Genomic DNA, 26,492 nt, shown 5'->3' on the forward strand with positions numbered 1-26,492 from the left:
CAAAGAAATATGAGAAAACTTATATGAACTGATGCAAAACTAGGAAAAATATAAGCAATGATTACAACAATGTGGCTTGAAAGAAAAATGATAAAATTAAAACTGAGTCCCTTCTCATGTTACTGCTGTTGCCCTATAACAGCAGCGGTGACTTGGTAAAGGGCACTTGGGGGGTGGGGGGGTGGAGCCATCTTTTCATAGCAAAAAAAAGCAAGAGGTGAGAACTGTATCTCTTAAAGCTGAGAGTTAACTGCTGTTCTTACAAAGTGGACATTCTTACGATGGACACATTTTCAGCTTATTGTGGTATATTGGTGTAAGATGTTCTTCTAAATGTGATTTCTGCCAAACTGCTTTGCCTTTTTTTCAGCAATTTTTTATCAAATAGAAGGTTTTTCACCAAGTAATCTACATATTCAGATTTGCTGAACTCTGGATTTTTTAGTTCAATTGCTTCTGATTCTTGCTCTTTTGAGGAGTCTGTTCCACTGATCTATTTTCTATTTTTAGTAGAAAAGTTTTAAAAATTACTGATTTATGTATAATATGAGTGTGGAAATGCTAGCCTCCTTTCATTCCTACTTTACCTCAATATTTCCCTTGAGCGTCTAGAACTTTTGTTCCTCCAAATTAATTTTATTATTTTATGTAGCTCTATAAAGTATCCCCTTGGTAGTTTGACTGGTATAGTACTGAATATTAAAGGTCACACCATAAAAAACATTAGAAAAAAAAGCAGATCAGATATCTTTTACAGCTCTGGCTAGGGGAAGAATTTACAACCAAAAAGGAGATAAAGGAAATAATAAAAGATAAACTGGAATTAAAAAGGTTCTGTACAAATAAATTCAATGCAACTAAAATTTTAAAAGAGACTAATTGGGGAAAATAAATCTTTGCATCAAGCATCTCTGGTAAGGTTCCCATATCCAAGGTCTATAGAGGTATATAACATAAATATCTAAGACCAAATGCCATTTCCCCATGGAGAAGTTGTAAAAATATATGATTCTCCAAAGCAAAAGTATAAACCATTAAAAGCCATATGAAAGATTGATCCAAGTAACTAACAATAAAATACAAATTAAAGCAATTCTGAAATTTCCCAGAAATGAAAAAAAAATTAGAAATAGTCCATTATAGGAATTGTAGAAAGAAAGCTGTATTAATACCCTGTTAGTAGAAAGTATCTAAAAATATCAATACACTTTGACCTAGAAATTCCATTGGGCATACACCCCAAAGAGCTCAAAGTCAAAAAGATCTGATAGACACCAAAACATATATAACTTAACTTTTTGTAGTCGTCAAGAACTAGAAACAACGTAGATGCTGATCGATTAGGAAATAGCTAAACAAATTGTAGTTCATGAATATAACAGAATTATTACTATACTAAAAGAAACAATGAAAACGAAGAACAGAGAAGAATGAGAAAACTTAGATGAACTGATGCAAAACTAGGAAAAATATAAACAATGACTACAACAACGTAGCTTAAAAGAACAATGATAAAATTAAAACTGAATGCTATTAAACTATAATGACTAAAACTGACCCTAGAGAAAGAAAACATGATGATGTACCACATTCTTCTTTGAAGAGATAAGGAACTGGTTAGTATTACTGAACTGCTCCTCCCACCCTTTGCCCCAATTCTTTTTTTAAAAATTCTCTGAGGAAACAGCGTAACATAGTAGATAGAAATCTGACCTTAGAACCAGAAAGACTTGGATTCAAGTCCAGCCTCTGACACGTACTTGTGTGTCCTTGGGGAAATCATTCAATCTTTCAGTGTGCTAAGCCAGTGGTGTCGACCTTAAAAAGGGCTATTAAATCATACATAAGAATTCCCATGGGCACATTTTGATTTAGAAAACTATACATTAACATTATCTCTGTTTTGGTGTGTTTTTATTAGCTTTGTCAAAGCTAAATATTTTCCAATTAAATTTTAAACTGGTTTGGGTCAACTTTGGGAGCATTGTGGGCATAACTGGCCCCATGCTTGACATCTCTGCTCTAAGTAACTCTCTAGAATTGCAGAGACTGACCTACATTTGTAGAGGAAGCTTCCTCATCCAGGAACTCCTATATCAATGAGGTTACAGGTCCAGTCCTCAGCTCTTTTGATTATTTATTATATAGGTCTTTCTGGGAAAACAGGGAGAGCAGAGGGATATTCAGGGAAATGAAATAAAGATACCAATAAAAATTTTAATAGGTAACACAAAAAAAAAAAAACAAAACCCAGCTTTTCCTTCACATAGACTTGCTTCAAACAAAATCAGTGCTTAGTCAAAGTTTTAGTCAGTTATCCAAGAATGGAGTCCTAGATAATAAAGGGAGGAAGGGAAAACGTGGAAAGAGTCAGATTTTCTTTCAAATTTGGCAAGGATAACCACATCAAACAAATTGATTTCTACTCATCCACTAAAAATATGAATAACAGTCAAGTAAATGCTAATATGTGTGGGAACATAGTTAATTTATTACATAGAAGTTTCAAGATAAACATGGACAAAAAAAACCACGAAATAATATAAAAATAACATATGCTTGTGGTAGTTTTTTCCAAGTAGCAAAGGGTCTTTCACTGCTCATGGTAAGAGTATTTATGGTGGTATGGAGACATGTCTCAATCCAGACTAATACAGGGTGCCCCCAAAGTGGCTTTTATAACTTAGAATGCAGTAAGACTTTTGGAATACCTTACATTTCCATCATTTCCCCCTCACTTTTTTCCTCTCTATGCCAGTCAAACAGACAGGTTGTTGTGGTAGAAATAATATTCAGCTGAGAGGCAGGTGACTTGGCTTGCTTCTTCTAGGACTGGTTCTATCTGTGTCACTATAATTTTCTGGCACTTCGTTTCTGCATTGGTAACATTGGGAAAGAGTGTTCTAAATAATATATAAAGATCTTCCAAGTCTAAAATTCCAGGTTTTTAAATTCACTGATCCCAGAGTTACTCCTCTGCCACTTCTGAGGCTTTGTTCCTAATGTTCCCTGCTCCCATCTCAAGACTATTAAAATCCTACTCATCCTTCAAGGCTCAGCTCAACTCAAATGTCATCTCATCCATAAATCATTCCCTGATTCCCTCTAGCCAGAAGTAATCACTTCTCCTCTAACCCTTATGTCATTCTCTTTGTTCTCTTTCTTCACCACTCACAACAGTCTACCTTGAATTAGAGCTATTTGCATGCCTCTCTTATCTTTCCTATTAAACTGTGAGTTCCTTTAAAGGTAGGTTCCATATCTTACTAATAGTCCCTTTCCCCGTAGTCCCAAGTGTAGTAATCTCAAATAGAATGTAAGTGTTCAATTGCCACTTTTCAATGCATCAATCTGAAAAAAAACAAAATACTCTTCATTAATTAAGATAGTTGAGACAGAAAAATTTCCATGGAATAAATGTGGGGGAAAAAAATAACTATCCTAACTCAAACTTAAGTACACTTTGAAAAATGTGTGATACTTTTCTAACCAAAAATGGTGAATGAATTCCTCATTCAATATAACCCATCTCTCCCTCCCTCATTTTACCCCTTAAAAAAAGAACGTGGAAAAATCAAAAGATGGAAATCTCTGGGACACAATTTTTAGGTATTTGTTAAAAAAAAAAAAAGGAAGTGAAGAAAACCAGGGTTATCATATACTTAACTCAAATGAGTCACTGTTGGACTTCTCCAAGTCTCTCCAGAAAGGCACGCTGGTCTCATTCCAAAACACTGAATTGAGGGTGCATGGCATGTATGTATGAAACAAAGGAATGTGTTTCTCAAAATCTGTTTTAGCAATGGTAACTCCATTAATACTTTGATCTTAATTCTGCTGCTCAAAGCAACCCACAAATAAATTTCTATGTCCCTAAGCTATATCAGGGATTATATCAAAGACCATCCCTGCCACATCCACCCATTTCTGACACTGTGGAGTTCTACAAGAAGGTACAGACTTCAAGAAAAGAATCTTAGACACTATTAGCTCTCATACCTCCCGAAGTTATCAAGCAATCTGCTTCACTGGCATATACCAGGGGAACGACATAGTGACGGGAAGGACCTGGATTTCTACAATGATCAATTCTATAAGAGGCTGCCTCAAGAGGGGATGACATCCTCTTTTTGGAGGTCTTCAAGCAGAAGCAAGTGAGATAATCACTTTCAAGAGATTCCCTCTAGTGGCGGGTTGGATTAGTAGATATCTACTGAGGTTTCCTCAAATTTTCAAAATTCTATGATGATTATTCGATAATATGTTAGTGAGTACTGGGAGGTACTACATGAGACAGTTCTAATGGTAGTGACCTTGTTGATGTGATAGATACAGGGGTCTCTCCCTTCCCCCTTACCCTGTATCCTCAGTTCCTTCCAATGAAAGGAGAAGGAATGAGACTGGTATAATTCTGTCTTCAAAGTCTTAATCCTTGAACTACTTATCAAGCTCTAAAGTTCTTCTCCAGTTTTATATAAATACAGGGCTGGGCTATTATCAGTTGAATATCATGTGACAGTCCATCTGGATCTCTCTGACACTGCTGTAGATGTAACACCAAAGACAGAATTATTTATTCTTTCCACATTACAGGTGTTGAGTCTGTGTCTCACAATCTGGAAAATTGGCATAAATTTTTTTCAGCCCTCCCTTCATACCAGAGAAGAAGTTTGACTTACTATGGTATTAAAAGATAAATCACATTACTATACAATATTATACACATATCTTATGCATGTCTTGAGTTTCTAAACTTTTTCTGCATCATCTGCTGGCCTTCATGTAATCTATGGCTTCCACAGAACTCCCCCCAAATTCCCATTTAATTTTTTCCACCAACCTGACATATATCAAAACCACAACGGGGAAAGTCAGGATGTGGAAGGGATAACTGTAGTTTCATAGGATCATACACTTAGAGCTATAGGGGCCTTGGAGTTAGTGGGATAAAGGGACCTAGATCATACCATCTAGCCCCTCATTTTACAGATGAGTAAACTGAGGCCCCAAAATGTTGATTTGCCCAAGGTCACATACTTAATACACAGCAAGTAGGAGTTGAACCTGGGGCCTCACTCTAAATATATCGTTCTTTCAAATGTACTATATTGCCTCACACATACAGTTCCTAACATCCAGAATCTTATCCTTGGCCCCTATCCCCTTCATTAAGAATTAATCGTCATAAAGAACAAAGAGAATAGTACATAAAACTGTGGATTTCTCTTACATGTAGCTTGTTTTGTAAAAATATATAATAAATTTAAGAAGTTAATAGCAAAACTGTTCCATCTGAATCTCCTTCTTGACTTTCTGTTTTGTTCTATGTACTTTGTAATTTAATAATGCTCTTTTCCTCCCTTTTTTTGTTTCACTGATTATACACGAACTCTTCCTGTTCCCAAATAAAAGTTCTTCTTGATTAAAAAAAAAAAAGCACAGATAAACAAAATGCATCAAGACCAAAATGTATGTCTCAGTCTGGGAGCATGCTTTAAAATGTGTGTATATGTGTATGTGTGTTTGGAGATATTTTGGGGGAATGAAAAGTTGAACCACCCTCATTGTAGAGATTAAAGCTTCAGCTCATTGTGACTTTACTAAAAACCATTTCTCTCTGGGAAAGGAATAAATTCTAAGTAGTGAGTGTTATGATCAGAGGACTTTAAAAAGCAGTGAATGGAAGTTACTGCTTTCTGTTCTGAACAGGTATGGACAAATGATATTTATCCAAAAGGTTATGTTATACCCACTGTCAGAAGCCTGCATATCTACACTAACTACTCTGAAACTCTAGCATCAAGTCATATAAAACCCAAACACTATTAGTATACTAATAGGATTGCGCTGCCAAGCTCTTGAAAGACAAACCATTCCTGTTCATTAAGGCGGCCCTCTGAGTCTGCTCTCAACCTGTGGCATGCTCACTGCTGACTCAACACATACCATCCACTTGGTAAGCTCCTCATAGACTTGCTGGCTAGCTGCTGCTATTGCAACAGTCCAGGCCACTACACTTGGAAATTTTATCAGTTTCAGAACTGATCTTATTCAGAAAGTCACCCAGAAGAGCAGGATTCCTTGACTGACTAACCATTAAATATCAGTTAGAGTAATGGACTTAACAGCCTTTTAAAAATTTTACAGTTAATTTCTTAAACATGTAAACAATATTGTAATGGAGAAAATGTTTTCATATGGCTCTCATGTGGCCTACATACTGATCTAAAGGGGAGTTTAAAATCTGACTTCATTTCTTATTATTCAGCTAAGTAAGCTGCGAACCAAATCTTCCCTCCTTAGGTACTCGATGGGTAATGCAGTAAAACTGCCTTGCTTGGATTTTTTTTTTCTATCTATAGGTCTGGGCTATTGTATCAATGTTGCGTATTAGAAAATATTAACTCTTAAAGGATCAAATATTAATTTCCATATACTCCTTTAAAAAATCCCAATTTACATGTAAAGTTGAAGGTTCTAATGAATCCTAATGGTTTTTTCCTTCTCAATAAGGCAATAGATGATTAGATACTCTAGTGAGAAAACTGGAATTAAGAGCTTTCCAAGCACAAGGCCAGATGTAGCACATTATTTTACAGCTATAGGAAGGCATTTCAATTGCTTAAACTAAAAGGGAGGACTGTGGGGAGGGAGCCAGGAGAGCGAGAAGGAACAATTCCTTATTCTGAAAGTTATAATTTGTTCCTTCATTACCCAAATGCCTTTAATTTTTACTTTGCATTTTATTGTGAATTAAATCTAATAAAAATGAGTTGTTGATATTTTGTCTCATTAAAGTATCATATTCTTTTATGTGCTACCAAAAAAAAAAAAAAAACCTAACCCTTTAGAATGTTTTTAAAAAGAAACAAGATTTGATGCTCGATAATATAATCGGATTTTCCATATGGGGTCCCCAAGAAACTCCTGACTCTCTTCCAGGGCCTAAAGCAAATGCGTGGAACAATACCTTCGATTATACTCATGGGTCAAAAAGGTTATTAAATGAAACCAGAGCCTGCATTTTAAATGGACTTGTGGCTAAAGAAATGCAACCACAGCTACAAACAAACCCGAGCGCACTGTCACAGCCCTGCAGTGCCCAGCCTGCTCTGTGCCAAGCCATGGAATTATTGGCAGTTGCAAGGACCCAGCAAACTCCAAGAATATATTAAGGTTCTAACAGCCTTGCTCCCCGAAGCTAGCAGGGTGACTTTGGGCAAGTCAATTAAATTCACTGGTCTTCACCTAGAAAATGAGGGGTTTAGGTTTCTTAAGGTAAAATCCAGCTATAACATTGAATAAATTTGTGATTAACTACATTGGCAGTACTTTCTTCCTACCACACTTTATTCAGAAAATTATAGTCATTTTCTTATGTACTTTCTCTTATGTCAACTAATGTAATTATAAAATCATAGAATGTTTGAATATAGATATCAACTACTCCTCCCATGGCCCCTCTCCACATTTAGCAGAAAAAGAAAGTGAGGTTCAGTAAATTTCTTCCTTGGTAGTATCCCACAAATTCCAACTTAAGATAAGGCCAATATGAACTATAAAACATTTTAATGGCATATGGTTTTATTATTTCTAATAAACTGTTCCTTCCCCCAGGGCCTGCTTTAATGAACAGAGAAGATTCATTAGTATTTAGCAGCAGCATATTTATATGCAAATAATGCGCTGACATCCTTTCAAAAGTTTGTCCTATTAAGTAGTTTAAAAGTGTCCCTTACAATACAGTTTGGTGAGCTCTTTCTTAATAGATACTTCAGAGGCAAACTTCAACTCAGTGTATACCTAATTAACACACAAAATAAAAATGTGAATAAATACGGTATACTACACTCAAGGCAAGATACAGTGAATGCTAAGAAAATAGGAACTTGTGTTTTGTTTTATAAAGAGTCACAATTAAAACAATTTAGTTAACTGTTTCTAAGTATAATCTGGGGATAACAATACAAGTGCTCTAAATTTCAAAGATGCTATGAAATCAAAGAAGAGAAGAGGAAAACAATCTTTGAACACAAGGAAAGATTTTCATCCCTTTGAAGTGATTTTGGATTTACAAGCCCAGGCTTATAAGTCCTTTCTGTTCTTGAGAAGGCAAACAGATATGTGTTTCACTGTTATCTTCTCAATCCTAAAAAGCCTCCATTTAGAATGGGCTACTTTCTGATCTTGGCTGATACAGTATGTCCACTAAAAAATATTGACACCAAGAGGAATTGTGACTATGTTGAGGAACGAGTGTCTAAATGGTAAAATTAAAAGACCAAAGTTGGGAGGGAAAACATCAAACAATGGAAGGTCCTTGAATTTCCACATCTACCCACAAGATGTCACTACTTAACTAAACATGGTTACAGAAAAAGAGGGTTCTCGGTAAGCAGAACAATGGAAAACATTTGACTTGAGGATCTCGTATTTGCGTACTAGCTACACAAATATTATTTTATCGATACCTTTCATTATTTTCAGCCGCAGTTACTGAATATACTGGCATGTCTGCTAGATGATATAGAAAAATGCTGAACAGATATAAGACCCACAAGTATTTGTCCTCTAAAATAAATAAAGTAAAAGCAAATTTGCCTTTCCAATTTAACTCTTTCCAAACTCACTACTCTCCCTGAAACTAAAATTCACTCATATGTGTTCAGTGTTTCATCTTCAACTGACTGCAGTCCGTTGGAGAGTATTATTTACCTTAATCAAGAAAATACATTTTTACTACCAGGCTATCTTCTAGTATAGACCCTATCTTGTCTCTTTCTCAAGTCTTTCTTTTCCTCCAGTCAAAAAGAAAATAAAAATACATTTTTTCATTTCTATGACTTACTATTAATATGCTATTGATTTACTAATAACATACTACTATTATTTCAGCAAGATTTCCAATTATGGTGGGGTGATCTCTGGATATCTTATGTGTCCTACTAATTAACTAGTTTTTAAAAATCTGAATTTTTTTATTATTTGCACACTTGCATATTCCCATTGTGCTATATACTGCCCCAGAACTGAAATGCCCAGAAGAAATAAAAATTAGACTATTTTACTTGAGTAAAAATCTGTCATTTACTAACAGAACAAAGGATTGATCTGTTTGGCTATAATCCCCATTAAAAAAGGCAAACTTACTATAAACCATATGACAAACTATTTAAACATTTATCATTTGGATGTTTTCTTACGTCACTTGGATTTCTGTCTTGTTTTTCATACTTTTCTCGGTCATAAGCCATCTTCTTAAGCAGTTTCTTCATCGCTTTGTCTTTTTTGTCTTTTTTTTGCTTTTCGGTATTATGCTTCCTCACTTGGGCCACGATAAACTTGGGAATCTAAGAAGAAATAAAAAGGAGATTTTTGTCTAGAACCACATTTTTCATCTAAATAATTAAAATCAAATTCATCTTGGTGGCATTTTTGTGGTTGCTTCAGATGTTTATGATGTTTTATAATCAGCACGGACAAAAGTTTTAGAAAGGAAAGGCACTGGCAAAGTATAGTAACAAATTTTAAAAAATCAACACTAAACTTGGAGCTAGGAGAGCGAGGTTGGAGTCTGCCTCAGGTATGTCATTAGCTGTATGACTGAACAAGTCATTGAAGGCCCTGAGACTCAGTTTCCTTATCTATAAAATGGGGGTCATAATAACATCTCCCTGACAATGATACTATATAAATATGAGGCTTTATTTTGGCCTTTATTTTAAATAAGCAATTAACTGCAGGATTTTTCAGACTGACTCAACTGAACCACAGTAAAAATTTTGGTTTCCATCAGGCCTGAGAGCCATTTGTGGTCCTTCTTCCCAAATTCAGATTATTAGAGTTTTCTAACTTCAAGAAGCCAAAACTGACTCAAAAAGAGAGCCAATTTTGATGAATGACTGTAAGATTTATATTCTACAGACTTTATAATAATAGTACATTATAATAGCATATAATGAAATAATAATAAATGATAAAAATAATAATAAAAATATGTTAAAACATAAATTACATAAATTTACAATGTAGAGGGAAAAGTTGTAATAAAAATAATAGCTTTAGTAGCAAACAGGATTGAGATTGTTACTGAAAGGTAATTATGTAATAATATATACATAATTTTGCAACTACATTTTTCTCTTTAACAAAACAAACATTTAAAATTGTCTACATCAGGTATATTCATATAGAGAGAAGAAAAATTTGTTCCTTGAGAGAAAGAGTTGTTTTCTGTTTGGTTTTTACATTCCCAGTGCTCTGTATGTATATGGTAGACACAAGACTATTGGATTCAAAGTCGGAGAGAACTGGGTTCTAATTTCATCTCTTATATTCAACATTTCCTAGACTGAATAACCCTGGGCAAGTTGATTAACCTCCATCCTCCCCAATTCCTTATCTGTAGAATGGGGATAATAAAGTGCCTACTTCACAGTGTTAAACAAGATCATATATCTGTAAAGTCCTCTACGAATCCTAAAGCTCGATGTAAATGTGGGATGCTATTGCTGTTACTGCTAATTAAATCGATGCCATTATAAGTTTGTGGGCATCATTCTTGAAAAACTCAGATCTTCTAACAGCCAGTTTTTTCAAGTCCAAAAATATTTTTTAATGAATGAAGATTTTTTTCAACATTATTTTATGATTTTAAAAAATGACCTATCAGGGAATGTTAAGTATCACTGAAGAATGATTTAAATCAATCAAGTTATCATGGCAGAGCTTAGGACATCAAGGGACCTTTTCCCTTCAATTAATTTCAGATTATCAGCCTGATCAAGGCATTCAAATGGATCTGTGATCGAAGTGGAGTGAATACTCATTGCAGCAATAAAGACCGTAACACATCCATGTCTGCCCATCCAGGGCGACTCCTGTTCATTTCATCCTGTGAGTTCACCATGGCAGTCCACCTGGGTTCCTGCAGGCTTGCCTCAGCTTCTCCTGATCTCATAGGTTTACCAGCAGAACATATGGGCAGTGTACTTATCTCCCCTTGCTTTCATCAGGTGCTCAGTCCATCATTTTTTTCAATCACACATTGTTCTTACTGGCCTCTTTATTTGAGGTCTTTGTTACATGTCACACCCTGGTCACACCTGCCACATGGTTTTCCACTGTACTTCGTATGACACTCATTTTGCATTCTTTGGAGACTGCTATTTCTGTTAGAATATTGCTATTAAAAAGATAGACTCTGATTTCTGGGAGAAGCATGGGGTCATTAAAGAAATTTTACAATTTCTTGAAGACATTCCAGTCCACTCTCCTCCTTCTTTTTAATTCTAGGTCCAACTCACTGTCCATTTGTACCTTCTGTTCAAGGTGTATATGCTGATTGATGAGTTCTACATGTTGTCTATCTTAATGCATGTCATAAAGTACTCGACAGAAAGGAAAAGAAAATAGAAAAAAAAAAGGGAGCACAGGTGTCACCTAATAAAGGAGAAACATATAAAATTTAAATATCCCTTGAGGCAAGGCATTCCAGAAAAGCTCTGAATTATTTGACTTGAACTTCCACAAGACAAAATCCTGGAAGGCTCTAAAAGAGAGAGGGTAAGGAAAAATCTTGTTATCAGGTTTGTTGGAATTGTGATTAGACTTTCAAAATATTTGACCTGGAAGGAATACTTAGAGACTACCTAAGCTTACCTTTCTCATTTCACAGAGAAAGCAATTGAAGCCCACAGAATTGTCCAAGGTCACGAAACTAGTTTTGACAGAACTTCGATTGTATTTCAGGACTTCTGACCACTGGGTAATGCTCTTTCCCTTGCATCACAGGAAATACTTGGTTTTGGATAACTTTATGTGGCTTCATTGCAGATCCTGGGATAAATGCTAGACCTGTGATTTCTTGGTAAGGAGAGGTAAGGACGTTCTCTGCTTCTCATAGTCTTAAAAGGAATGCCTAAAGAAATGTGGAGTCTGAATGCAGATAGAAGCATACTCCTTGCTCTCTTTTTTTGTTTTGTTTTGTTTGTATTTTTCATGGTTCCTCCCATTTGTTCAAATTGCACACCATTTGGGGAAGGGGGGAAGGGAGGGTGGTGAAGAAAATTAAAAACTTATGGAAGTGAATGTTTTTTAAAGCTGCCTGCAGAGCCGAGAGCACGGGGACACACAGACACTACAGGATTGAGACAGCATTCGATCTCACATCTTCATGGCTTATAGGTCATCTCTCTGCCTATTATGTCATGTTGCTCCTCCCACCTGGCTATGAGGTGTTGTTTTACAGTGGTAAAAGCTGCCTCTGGAACAAACAGACTCAAGTTCAAATTCCACCTTAGATGCCAATTGTTCAGACCTCAATTTCCTAAAATGAGATTATTATTAATTATTAATTTGTAAATTAACATTTACAAAGCACTTCACAAATATGATCTTATTTGATCCTCACCACACAATCCTGTGAGGTAGGTGCTGTTCTCATTCCCATTTTATAGATGAAGAAACTGAGGCAGACAGATGTTAACTGACTTGCCCAAGGTCATACAAGTAGTAAGTAACAGAGTTGGAATTTGAATTCAGGTCCTCAGACTTCATATCTAAAAAATTTTCCACTTTACCAAACTAAGATATTTAGCCTAGATGGCTTCTGAGGCCTCAAACAGGCCTAGGATCCACAATCCTATGATTATTAAGATGTTTTCCAATGATAATACATGAACTGTGTTGGAGACTTTTCATTGTAGACATACCCATGTGATTGTTCCTGTTCTCTGAGCACACAGCTCTTCACCCTTGTTATGCATGGGTCTATAAATCTAACTCATCTCACGTTTCTACATTTGAAAAATAACTCTTCAAAGTTTATGGAAAAGTATAGTTTTGATCATGTGTAATGGTATCTAAAGGACTGTACAAAGTGTACTCACCGTCCAAAGAAGTTGCTGGTATTTAATTAGGAAATGCATTATGCTGGCAGTCCCAGCAGCCATCACAAATTCGCCTTGTTCACCGGGCTTGATGCTCAGTCCAGGGCACATAAAGAGATTGGGGGCCATAATCATGGCCACATTTCTCACGGTCATTTTATTTTTTTCTCTGTTATCTATTACTCTTTGAAGAAACTCAAGCAGGGCCTGAAACAGAAATCACATTCTCAGACGAAGGATGAGAACACAGCAGTAAGAGTGTCTTAGGGATTTGTATGTAGTTTTAAAGATAGATTTCATGAAATAAAAGTCAGCAAGTGATAACAAACCTGTGACAGCATGGCAGCCCCTTGGAAGGAAGGGACTGTTTCATTTTTGTCTCTGTAGTCTCAGAACTTACACAAAGAAGGCACTTAACAAATGTTTGTTAACTGATTGACTCCACCATCATCCTGATAGCCTTCCTTTCCATTTCCATTTGCTTTTCTAACCTCTGTCCTTTCCCCTTATTGAATATGTTTCTGCTTATACTGAACCACCAAGGTGGTGATGTTGGGGTCTGTCCTTAGTAACTATGCTTATTCTTACCATCTCTCCCACTTTTCCCTCTCTCATCCCTGACCTAAGTCAATAGGATCATAGGATTTAGAGAAGGAAAGGACTTCTGAAATCATCTCATTCAACCCCATTCATTTTATAGATGGCCCAAGGTAACCCTGCTATTACTAAGTGTCAGAATCATGACTGAAATTCAGAGACTGCTGACTGACCCCACTGCCCTTTCAGCTAAGCCATGAAGTCCCTAGTGAGTTCCTCTTGGGACAGTAATCTTAGTGAATTAGAAATTAGAAGTTTTTCTGGTAATTGATTTTGAAGGGGTAGGGAAAGGGGAAGAAAAAGGAGACAAAAGCCATTTAAGACTCCCACACTTATAGGAGCGTTTGGCTATTTGGAGCCAATCTCATGTCGTAGTTTTCTTAGGAACAAAAAAATGAAAACCTATAAACCATACATACTACCAATTAAAAAAATGTTAAATAGTCCTGCTCAGAGATAAGGTCACAAATGAAGGGCCTTTCCATTATTTTCTTAATACAGTTAACTTTGAGAAAAGAGGTTAAGAATCACATCTTCGTATTTAATTCACCGTCCTTGTCAAGGGCCAACCATTTCCACCTTTCTTTCTACATCACACAAAAATACTTAACATAAACATACTTAGAACAAACTGATTTATACCACCTCATGATTAACGATTACGCATTCTACAAAACAATTAATAAAAAGAACCAGTGATTATACCTTCTTCATTTCTAACAGTGGAATAGATAAATACGTGGGATTTAATTCCTGGGCAAGTTAAATTATGATCGAAGTATGAAGAATCAAACCCAAACTGTCCCCAAAATGATTCACTTCTAATGTTCGGGAAAATATTTTTTATTCTCTAAAAAGAACTGATACCAGGCTAATTGTTCCTTTATTGTCACAAAATGACAAGTTAATTAATAAACCATTTTAATTTTAAGATGTGTCTATTCCTTGCTAATTGAAACCAACTCAAAGATAAAAATTTTACATTCTACACGTACTATGAAAATCTGTTATTTCACTCATGTGGCAAGCTCCTGCTTTAATAGACATCACAACCCACTTATGTCTTGGCACACAGTCAGGAATACCTGAATAAAAATTACACCTCAGACACTTACCAGTTATGTGATGCTAGGCAAGTCACTTAAGCTCTCTTTATCTTAGCTTCTACATCTGTAAAATGGGGATAATAACACCTACCTGTCAGGGTTGTTGTGAGCATCAAATGAGATACTAATAGAAAAGCAATTAACATGGTGCCAGGCAAATAGTAAACTCTATATAAATGACATTATTTAGTTCATTAGTTGTGTCTGACTTTGTGTGACACTATTTGGCGTTTTCTTGGTAAAGATATGGCAGTGATTTGCCATTTCCTTCTCCAGTTCATTTTACAGATCAGGAAACTGAGGCAGAGTTAAATGACTTGCCCAGGGTCACAGAGCATGTAAAGTATCTGAGGCTGGATTTGAACTTAGGCCGTCCTGACTCTAGGGCCAGCATTATATTCACTCTGTCATCTAGCTGCCCTATACAAATGCTATCTATTATTATTGTCGATGCCTTTATTATCATCAGATCAACAATCACATAGTCGTCATCATCATCATTCCATCACTGTCGTCGTCACCATCATCATGTCTTCTAAATTGTATTATAAAGCAAAAATTAAAACAAAAAAACTCCAGGTAGCTAAACCTCTAGTAATGAGACTCTCCACAGTTGGTTAGTTTGGGTTTCTGACAGTAATTATACTGTTTACGGTTGGATCTGTATTCAAATGTTTCCAACATGGTAGGACATCTTGTGTCCAAGTGACATCATAGGCCTCTAGGAACTAGGGCAATGACTTTTTAGAGAACTTTTATAGAGATGATATTAAATACACACGATAAGATTTGGGTAGTTTATCAATGATCGTAAGCCCAGCACCAGTAAATATTTAACAGCATTTTCTTCTGCCACGATTCCTGTGTGTCTTTGTGTGTGTGCGTGCGCGTGTGTGTGTATCTTTTTAAACTGTCCCTTTTTTGTTATCAGCTTATCATGTGACTTTAAAAAAAAGATCTTAGTTGAGTTATTTTGCTCCCTTCCAAGTTGAGGAATCCTTGCAAAATGAAATAAGTAGTGTGGTATTCTGTAATAATTTTTTTTAACTTTAAAAAAAAAATCTATTTTAGGAACACAAGTTCCCCAATTGAATTTTTTTTTAACCAACTAATCTTCCAAATACCTGAGAGGGAAAGCCCATCTTTCTAAATCCATAGAAGCTGGAGGGACAAAATGGATGTCCATAGAGATAAAGAAAATAATAAATATAACATTTATTCTGACAATTCTTATTCTAACACCTTATCTACTGGAAATGTCACTGCTAATGGGGTGACCCAGCCCCCAACACATATATTCAAAGTGAACAAGAACAAAAAAAATGTCACTTCTCCCCTCTGTTCCCCTCCCATGTGACAAGTGAGAGAAACAGTGAGCAAGAATGCTAGCCACCCTCAAAAATAAAGCCACTGTACTAAACCTCCTGATCGTCTGTCTATTCTGCCCCTTTTCATGGGTCTATGACTAATTTCTTATCTGACAAAAAAATAACAATAATACTATAATCAATTTAAAACCTTATATATAAAGAATGGTAATGGTAATGGTTCAATTTAACTTGACAAACATTTAAGTACTTATTACAAAGTATGGTTTAGTGTTAGGTGAAAAAAGTCCCCACTCTCAAGGGCCTTATATTCTACCAGGGGAGACAATATGTACATATACAAAATAATTTCAAGTGAAAAGTGTTAAAAACTTGGACTCAGGAAAGCTTCATGCAGGACTTAGCACCTGGGTTGTTCTTTGAAGGAAGCCAGAGATACTGTGAGATAGCAGTGAGAAGAGAGTCCATTCTAGACATGAGATTTTTTTTAAAAAAGGGCTACTCATCTAGATTTATTTCAAATGGGTATTATTTTAAAAACAAACAAATCTCTTCAGAAAGATGAAAATGTTGCCACCTCTAAGCAAATTCAAAAAAATATGCCACAGAATTTGAAGACATTCCAAAAATGTTGCCATCACTCAAAATATTTCCAAAGCTCCACATTTATAGTCAAATTTATAACCTCCTCATAGGCTCACAGGAACACAAATAAAAGAGCTAGAAGAGACTTTAAGGACAATTTTACAGCTAAGTGACATGCCCAAGGTCATGCAGCTAATAAATGTCTGTGGTGGGATCTGAATCCAAATCTTCCTTATTCCAAGTGATGTTGCCCCTAATGAGGCTACTTCAAACAAAGACTCTCAGTATCAGTGGAATGGAAAGTGCTCTAGATTTATAAATAAACAATCTGGGTTCTAATTATGACCCTGAGTAGCTCAATGACTTTGGGCAAGCCATTTAACATCTCTGAATTTGTACCTTCTACTACACTTATTGTGAGGTGGAAACAATATCATGTACATAAAGCAAGTCACATAAATTATAAGGTATTTTCATGATAAAATAAAACAAACTCTGATGTTAAAAAGAAATTTGTCAGATTTCTTTTGTAGTCATATGTTGTACTATGTCAAACGGTACCAAGCATCTCTCAGTTCCCAGTTGATCCATAAAACTACCTCAGGTTATAAATATTATCTATCAACTAGTCAGGCAAAACATGTTTCAATATTAGGAAGAAAGAATAACTAATAAGGAAGTTCTTCAGTCTTACATGTGACCCATGTATGATGCTTCATCTACAGAAGTTGGAATATTCATGCTTATTTCATGAGCACGATAGGCTCACCACTAACACAGCTAAAAGTCTGTTGTCTTGAAAAGTCATGTTAATAAATAAAAGGGGAAAAATTCCTTGCGTTCACTCAGTGGTGATTCAGATTCCTTTGGTTTTCCATGATGGGATTATGTTTCAAAAAAATATAATATTTATTGAATATTAAGCAAAGACTGAGGCAGGGGATAGAAGGGAACAGAGAGAGAGGAAAGATAATAGCGGCTTTCCCCTCTTCAATCTCCCTGTTTTTTCTCTTCTTTAAATACTAAAACAAAAGTTCACGTGTACATTATAAATGATTCTAATTCTGAGCCTAATATTTTCATTGCTACTTTCTTAATACTTTTGCTGTTTTCCTTTTTTGAACTGAGGAGGGGAAAGATCAGGAGGGGAAAGCACAGGCTATTGATTGCCCCAGATCAGAGGTATCCAAACTTATTTGGCCTACAGCCCCCTTTCAAAAAAAAAAAAAAAAATTACTCAGTGCCTCACTGGAAATCTACTTTATTTAACCCTTTAACATTTTTTTAAATGTGCACCATTTCAGAAAAACATATAAAATATTTTTAAATGACACATCTTTAATAATTTGTCAATTTATGTGTTTTTTCCTGTATTGAAATTTTGATGCTATATTGTACCCTGTAACTGTTAAAGTAAAATTCGATGATGCAATATTCCTTAAAAACTGGTAAAAGGTTATGACTTGCATTTTGTGTGTTTATTTGGAAAATAATGTAATCACTATGGCTTTAACTCCGTTTCATGATAGACAAAACAAGTACGAACAATTTTTTTAAAATTCTCTTCTCTCCTTATGCTTCTATCGCCCCCTTTTTTTATTCAGCACCCCCCAAACTGCACCGGAGGCTGCTACCACCCCACCCCCTATCCTTTCAGTGCCCCCCAGAGGGCGGTATCACCCACTTTGGGAATCTTTGCCCTAGATGGTCATAGACAAAAGAAGAATACAAATTAATATTCCTATTATTTAAATACAGTAGAAATAGACACTGTTTCACTTTGAAAATTATGAAATTGATCAGACATATAGGATTTTTTTTAAGTATGATTTTAAGCTTTGAAGGGGAAATATTACATTTTGCTTTTACTAGATTATCTTTTGGGTAAGAAAAATGTTTACTTCTAAAAAACCAAAACTAATCCCAACTCAAGTGACACTTTCATTTCAAACTCAGCCACTTGTCCCCACAATCAATGGCTTCATGTCAGCTGAAGGCAATTGTTATTTGCTAATTGAAGGAGATGTAGGATTCATTTTCAAGTGAAACTTCTAAGATAAAATAAATATCGATTTACAAGCTATATTTTTTTCTTCCATCCTTGCCAAAGGACCTACTCTATTAGCATTAATAAAACAACAACAAATGACGTCTAGCTAATTTTGCCAAAATTTGTTTGTATTATCATGTGGCTACCTATCTGTACACATGTTCTACGTGCTGAGAATATAATATAATATAATACACATCTTGAGGACCAGCTATTTCCATTTTGTCTCTGTCACTCCAACAACTAGTGCGATGTCTTAATGCATAGGTACTTAATAAGTGTTTAGTAAATTAGAAATTTCTGTAACAATCAACCCATCTGACCTTCAGGGTGTCTCTATTGGTCTCAGGCAGAAGAATGACGAGAAGATTCAGAGCCTGGAGCTGGTGCTTCTTGGACGGAAGATCTGTTAAGAGAAGAAATATGTCTGAGCTCAGGAATTTTCTTTTTTGTTGTTGTCAAAAAGAAAAGTTAACGATTATTTAAGGTCAAACATCCATCGGGAACGGAGAGCACAAAACAAGTGAGCAGCAATGCTTGTTTGGAGATTATGTCTGGGAGTGGATGAGTAAGTGCAGCTGCTTCCACAGAGCTTCCCCTCACGTTGGATGCTCACTTCCAACTGTTAGCGTATGACTTAAATGCCTTATGTTTCTAGGCACACAGCAGCGCTTTTTCAGGCATCTAGGTTATGTGAGAGTGACACATCATAGAAGAAACAACACTGGAGTCAGAACCTTTCTTCATTTGGCACATGACAGAAAGTCTCTCAAGAGGGAAAAAAGCCAACTTAACATTTTAGTAATTTAATTTTTATAGTCAAAACTATGAAAGATTTTTGCAGACTAGGACAGGCCAAAATTCACCTATTTATTTTAATGCCAAATCATCAAAGAACATCCTAATTCCATTAAGGTCCATCACAAGGCTAATAGCCTTGATGCAGCAAGAGAGGATGGGAATGCAGTACTGGGGTAGATACAGATCATTTTCTATCTTTATCCCCAAATCCTTCCAAAGATATGTATACAGATGCCTGGGACTACTGAGCTACAAAAACAGGCACATCTAAAAGCATTATTTCCATGAAAATATAATAATAGATGAAACACTGGGGCTGGATGGTATCCACAAACAATGTTAATGATATAAGTAATATGGCAATAGCAAGGTGACTAATGTCTGAGCTTGGATCTTCATGAACCGTAAGGTATGTATGGATATTCAGCAGACCACAGCTATGGTGGAATTTTACAACATGATGATATGGAATGATGATAGTACAATAAAGAGGCTTTTTTGAAATGAATACAGGTTTGTCCTAAATAACATTTTTCAAAGATATACTTGGCACTTTTAATCTATCTATCTAAATCTTGGAAATAAACATATTTGCTTGCTTCTCTACATAGACATGCATACACACATACACATATGTGTGTATATGTACAGACATACATACTTGTATAAATATATACATATAGTAAACCCAAAGTACTTATAGAGAAACACACAAATTTTTAAATAGTATTCTTGCAGAGAGGTATCATAGCATTATGGATAGAAAGCCTGCCTTAAGAGTTTAGTATGAACTGGATTTAAGACTCATCTCTTCTACAAACTAGCTGACCCTGGGCAAATCAGTTAGCTTCTTGGTATTCTAGGCAACTCTTTAAGACTCTTGCTGACCTGTATTAGAATAGGATGCTTCCTAGGCCAACCAGAACATAGGTCTAATAGTTTTTCCCCTGTCTTATTCCTGTATTCAAGGGCTCTTCAGCTTATGCACCTGCACTAATACAGGTCTTATTACCACCAGCCTGGAACTATTTAAGTATCTTCCTAACTGGCATTTCTCCCTTCCCTCTCCTTTCATAATACTTTCAAACCCAAGCCACTATATCTTCATAGGGCCTCTGGTGATATCACTGCTCTAAGAACAACCTTTGGGTAATTCTTCCATTCATTAGGAGTAAAGTTCATACTCTTTAGTTTCTCATTCAAGGTTTTCCACGATCTGACAGCACCTGCTTTACAAGCTTTATCTCATACTATTCCTCCTCTACATACTCTTACGTTCTGGATAATTGGACTCCTTACCTTTCCTTATACTTTTCCACATTATATGTTTTTGCACATGCCATTCCCTATATCTGGAATATCCCTTTCTCCATCCTGCTTAATTTCTGTCCATTCTTTAAGGATCAACTTAAAATGCCACCACTTAAAAATTTTTTTTAATTAATTTACTTATTTATTTCTTCTTTTCAAGAAATCTTGTCTTAAGATTTTGAGTTCTAAATTTCCCTCCCCCCTTCCTCCTCTCCAAGAAAAATGTAATCACTTTTAAGAAGACTTCTTGGCTCCTCCCTTCTCACTCCTTCCTTCACAAACTTCAAGTACTACTTCACCTACAATTCTAGTATCTACATTTTAAATATTATTTCACATTATACCTTTTATCCGTGCAGCATGATGTAAACTAGTCAGAAAGAACTGTCTTTTCCAAACCTTGCAGTCAAACCCTGGCACAGTACCACACCTTCACACAACCCTACTGATCACCTAATAAATGTGTGTTGAAATGAATGAAGAAGAAAGAAATATCCAAGATAGCACCACATGCTTATGGATGTGAGGGATAGGCTTTCTGATGTTGGTACTGACCTAAGATGCCAGTTGTTCCCCTCTCTGTGCCCCCCATCCTTTCTGACTGCAGTGGAGATAGAAGGCACTCCCATTATTGGCTCAATGTTTCCAGGAGAGAGGCCCTTAAGAGCTACTATGAGCACCAACTCGAAAGTTCCCTGAATCCAGTAAACACAAAAAACACGAGGGCTTCAAGCAGGGTGACCCACATCCAAGAGAGAACAAACCAAATTCCTAAATCTGTGCCTATGTAGGCTGACTTCAAAAGTATATCAGTCATGACAATCTGGCAGACTTTCTCACGAAGCTTACTGATTTTATGGTAACAGCTAAACCCACAGTGTATATACTTCTCCAATAAATGTTTCTTAGACTACTTGGCAGGAAAGTGAAGTAGAATACAGGCATCTTATGTAGTTCATTCAATCATAAAAAGAAATGTGAAAGTGCTGGGGATTCTTCAGTGCACAAATGTGCTGTGTTTCTTAAATAGCACATTATAAATCCGAAAAGGAAGAAGGCATATATAATAACTTTGATCTCTATTTATTTAGGTCCCAATAATCTAATATTTGAACTGAATTCATTGAGATCTATTCGTTTAGGTCCCCAAAATCTAATATTTCAATTGGATTCTTGGGACCTAAATGGATCTCAAAGGTATTTCATGTGCTTTGTTTCTGATCATATTTATTTGGGTACAGAGCAGAAAAAATACCTTATTCTTTTGAGCAGAGTTAAGACTTGTGCTTTTGCAAATCCTGGGGATGTTACTAGAACAGCTTTTGTTCAGTCACTTTTCATTTGTGTCCAACTCTTTACAACCCCATTTGTGGCTTTCGTGGCAAAGGTACTGCAGTGGTTTGTCACTGCTCTCTCCAGCTCATTTTATAGATGAGGAAACTGAGGCAAACAGGATTAAATTACTTGTCCAGGGTCACCCAGCTAACGTGTCTGAAGCCAGATTTGAACCCACTAAGATGAGTCTTCCTGACTCCAGGTCCAGTACACTATCCACTGAGCCACCTAGATCTCTAACCAAACATCAGTTGCTGACTCCTTTTTCACTTAAGATACAATAAATGTGAATTTATCTTAAGAGGGCCTTGCTCCCAAGAATGTAAGGTTTCCACTTGCAAAGTCTGCATCAACAAGAGGAATGCTACTTACTCTGTACGGCCTGAAAAGCTCTGAGATATTCTAAACTGAGCAGTGGTTGAGGCAGTTCTCGAATGAAAAGCTTTAAAAGGCTGGCGGCATCATGCTGCTTGACACTCTCCCAGTTAAAAGTTCCTTCATAAAATTTTGCTTCCAGTTCTTGGCAAAGGTTCTGAAAAATACAAAAACAAAAATGAACCCCAAAACCCAATTCAGTCCTGCTGACAGCTTTGTGCATTTCTCCTATCATAGGAGCTTTCTTGTTTTGGAAACCTAAAAACATTCTGTGTGTTTCTACCATACCAACATAATCACAGTCAGATCAATAAGCCAAGGTCCGGTCACACTGTATTAATATGGAATTAAAGTCCTTTAAGACTCAGCTCAAATCCCACCTTCTGCTCTGAGATTACTTCTCATTTACACTGTATATATCTTGTTGGTACACAGTACTTTTGAAAAATTATTATCATTATTGCCTCTTCCATTTATGTGATCTGTTTGAGAGCAGGTCTGTTTTTGCCTTTCTTTTCACCTCCAACACTTAGCATAGTGCCTGGTACCCAGTAAGTGATTAATAAATGTTCGTTAACTGGTATACACACTTTCAACATGGGCAAAAATGGGGATTTTTACTAGGATCTTCAAAAATGGCAAGTAGCTAGGATCCTGCTTGGAAAAATATGAAATCTTTAAACTTTAGGGTCATTTTCTAAGCTCCTATAAGTGTAAACTAATTATTAATTTAATAAAGTGTATAAAATAGTAAATTTAGCAAATTATTAATAAAAAAAATTTTCACTGGAAAATACATAAAGGAGAGGTAGGAGAGAGTAGTAAAGTGTGAATTGGCTTTAAAGTCAGTAAGACCTGTATTCAAGTACTATCTGAGACACTCATTGCTATGTGAACCTGGGCAAGTCATTTCCTTTCAGTGTTCTGGGTAACACTACAATGCAGAATGGGTGTCAATCTTTATTGGTAGATAGTGTTTCCTCACTAAGGAGTTCCTCACTAAGGAGTTCCCTATCCTGATAAAATCACAAAATGCAAGACACTCTTCAAATAATGAAAATATAGGTCTTTAAGATAATTTCATTTTGAAACTATAAAGTCTGCATATAACTAGATTTCATAGCCGTTTTATGGTTAAAAGTACACGAGGCAGGTGAATGTTCAGCAGAGATAAATGGAAAACTAAATAATGTGACAAATGAGATTTTATAAAGCACATCCATTTAACTGGTTTAAATGTCTTAGGTGGTAGGTGACAAAAGAGCTGAACCATAAGTCATCTATTATTGGTTCTAATTATTCAATTCCAAATAGAATGAGAACAAATTAGATGAATTATGACAAAGCCATTATTGGAATTCACTAGGCACACTATTTTGAAACTTGGGTTTCTAACTATTAATAATACTACCAATAATAAATCTACTCATTTCAACAGCTTCCACTTTCTTGGAATACCAAGCTCCTAGGGGAATATATTCTAGAAGTCCATATATGCGAAAATAACAATATATTCTTAGGATACCAAGCTCCTAAGAAAATATATTTTTTAGATTACCAATTTCCCGAGGGGACCAGGTAGGGCAGCTAGATGGCACAATGGATAAAGTGATGGACCTGAAGTTAGGAGGACCCAAGTTGAAATCTGGTCTCTGACGTTCACTAGTTGTATGACCCTGGGTAAGTCACTTAATCCTGTTTGCCTCAATTTCCTCATCTGTAAAATGAGTTGGAGAAAGCAATAGCAAAACACTCCAGTATGTTTGCCAAGATGACCCTTAACGGGGTCACAAAGCATTGAAAACTGAACAAAAAGGGACTATAAAAACTCCTTGAAAATAAGGATTGTTTCACTCTATGTATTTGGATCCCCAGCACCTATCATGTTGTTTGACACATAAAAGTTACTTAATGAATGCTTGTTAATGGACTTTTTTTTTAGTCACTAAGCCATAAACCCAGTTAAGACAGAAAATGTTGAACATGTGACCACAAAAAGTTATTAAATATTTCTGCAACTTCTTTCCATCACTTTAAGCAATCTACAGCTCAGTCAGAAGAGACCTCAGAGGGCATTTAATCTAACAAGTACCTAAATAGGAGTCCTCTTTAAAACATTTCTAAAAAACCCAGCCTTCACTTGGAGAAACGTAGAAAAGAGAGAGATCAGTCTACTTTTCAATAGCTCTAGTGTTAGGAAATGTTTTCTTAGAATCTAGCCTTGACTCTTTAACATTTTTCCCCATTTCTCCTACTTTTGAGATATCAAGCAAGAACAACTAGGTGGTGCGATGGATATAGCACTCACCCGGGAGTCAAGAGGACCTGAGTTCAAATCCAACCTCAGATTCTTACTAGCTGTGTGACCCTGGGCAAGTCACTTAACCCCAATTGCCTCAGGAAAAAAAAGAGAGAGATATCAAGGCAGAAAAAAGGTTAATTATTTTTTTCCAAGTGACAGTCCTTTAAATACTTGAACATAGTTATATCTCTTCTAAGTCTGTTCTTTATCAGTTTAAACAGATTCACTTCCTTCAATGAAATCCAAATAAGGTACGACACTGAGGTACTTTATCATCCTGGTTATGTCTTCTGTATGTTGTCCATGTGGCAGTCAGAACTGAATATAATGCTCTAGAAGCGTTCTGTCCTGAACAGAGTACAACACGACTATCATTTCCTCCCCTACTCTGAACACCTTAAATCTAAGACTACATTAGCTTTTATGGCTACAATTTCAGACACTACTGACTTGTATCAAGTCTCATTTACATTCCAAGTCTTTTTTCAGAAAAATCACTATCTAGCCATTTTGCACTCAAAATTGACTTCTTGAACCTAGTCATTACTAATTAAATTGACTGTTATTAAAGTCAGTCCAAAGTGCCAGACTATCTGGACATCCTGGATCTTAATTCTACCAACCAATGTGTTATCTATCCTTCTCAGATATGGATCATCTGCAAATGTCCTAAGCATATCACCTCTGCCTTTATATCAGTCATTGATTTAAAAAAAAAAAAAAAAGTTAAATACTACAGGGTTACACATCCTAGGGTGATCCATGAGAGGTCATTCCTATCTCTGTGGTGATGCACTATGGAAACCTTCCAATGATTACTGATGTCTGCAACTTGAGTTCAAGTCTTCAAACACTTGAAAGTCTACATAACTTCACTAACATCTAGCCCAGGGTTCCTTCAGGCTGCCCACAAGAAGAGGAAAAGAGATTAAATACTAGGCTAAAAATCTAGGGCAACTATTTCTACAGGATTTCCTTTATCTAGCAGCTTAGTAACTTCGTTAAAGTGGACCTGAAGCTAGTTATAGTACAGAATTATATTTCTTGATGCTAATTTAATACTCTCAAAAAGAAAGCCTCATTCAGAAAAACGGGGGGCTGAAACAAGAAACAAGTGAGGCTAGCAAATCATTTCAGTTAGAGTTGAAGGGGAAAAAAATCAACTAAGCACTTAGCATCCTATCTTCATATATTTACAAAAGACCAGCTGCTGCATAATTTGGTTTGTGACAAGAGGCTGGGTGGATGGGTTGAGCCAGCTGAATCCATTTAATTGGCCTTTCTGGAAATTACACTTGGTTTAGATTGTCCTTTTGACAGATTTCCTCTCCTAGGAATCACACCTTAGATGCAGTGTTCTGCACTGAAGCAAATGCTCCCTTATCACTCTGCTCTTAGTTGGCAATCACTCTTTATCAGTGTGGGCACTGATGCATTGTGAATAGCGAAGGAAGGTACTGTACTGCTGTATGAAGAGATAACATATACACACATTACCTGTTTCTGAGGGAGTGTTTCTATTAAACAAATGCATTTCTCAACAGGACTTGAATTGATCTCAGAATCACTCTTAAGTGTGTCACTTGCCAGATGTAGGAACTGCATTAGTGCTTAACAAGTGTGGGACAATGACAATTTGTTTAAATATATAGAGCTCCCAAATCGTTTGTAGGGGTTGTATAAAGCTTCAGAAGAGAAAGGCTGAGAGTGGTGGATAAGTATATTAAGTGACTGTGTGATCAGTTCAGAGCAAACCTAAAAAAAAATACAACAGCAAAGATCACGATGTAACTTGGCAAGTGCCAAACTGGC

The 26,492-nt window shown here is 36.0% G+C and overlaps 1 protein-coding gene across 5 annotated transcripts in view; it reads right to left on the reverse strand.

Annotated features, from left to right (window-relative positions):
* ARHGAP18 (Rho GTPase activating protein 18) overlaps window positions 1-26,492 on the reverse strand; it is a 235,078-nt gene that overhangs the window by 12,262 nt on the left and 196,324 nt on the right. For all 5 annotated transcript variants that reach the window (XM_072643298.1, XM_072643300.1, XM_072643301.1 and 2 more), the window contains 4 exons: window positions 22,376-22,535; window positions 18,880-18,962; window positions 12,891-13,097; window positions 9,204-9,350 (listed from right to left, as the gene is read on the reverse strand). In XM_072643298.1, the coding sequence (XP_072499399.1) occupies window positions 9,204-9,350; window positions 12,891-13,097; window positions 18,880-18,962; window positions 22,376-22,535 (597 nt within the window). The remainder of the gene's footprint in view (window positions 1-9,203; window positions 9,351-12,890; window positions 13,098-18,879; window positions 18,963-22,375; window positions 22,536-26,492) is intronic.

Source organism: Notamacropus eugenii, chromosome 2, assembly GCF_028372415.1.
Source record: "Notamacropus eugenii isolate mMacEug1 chromosome 2, mMacEug1.pri_v2, whole genome shotgun sequence".
NCBI lineage: Eukaryota > Metazoa > Chordata > Mammalia > Diprotodontia > Macropodidae > Notamacropus > Notamacropus eugenii.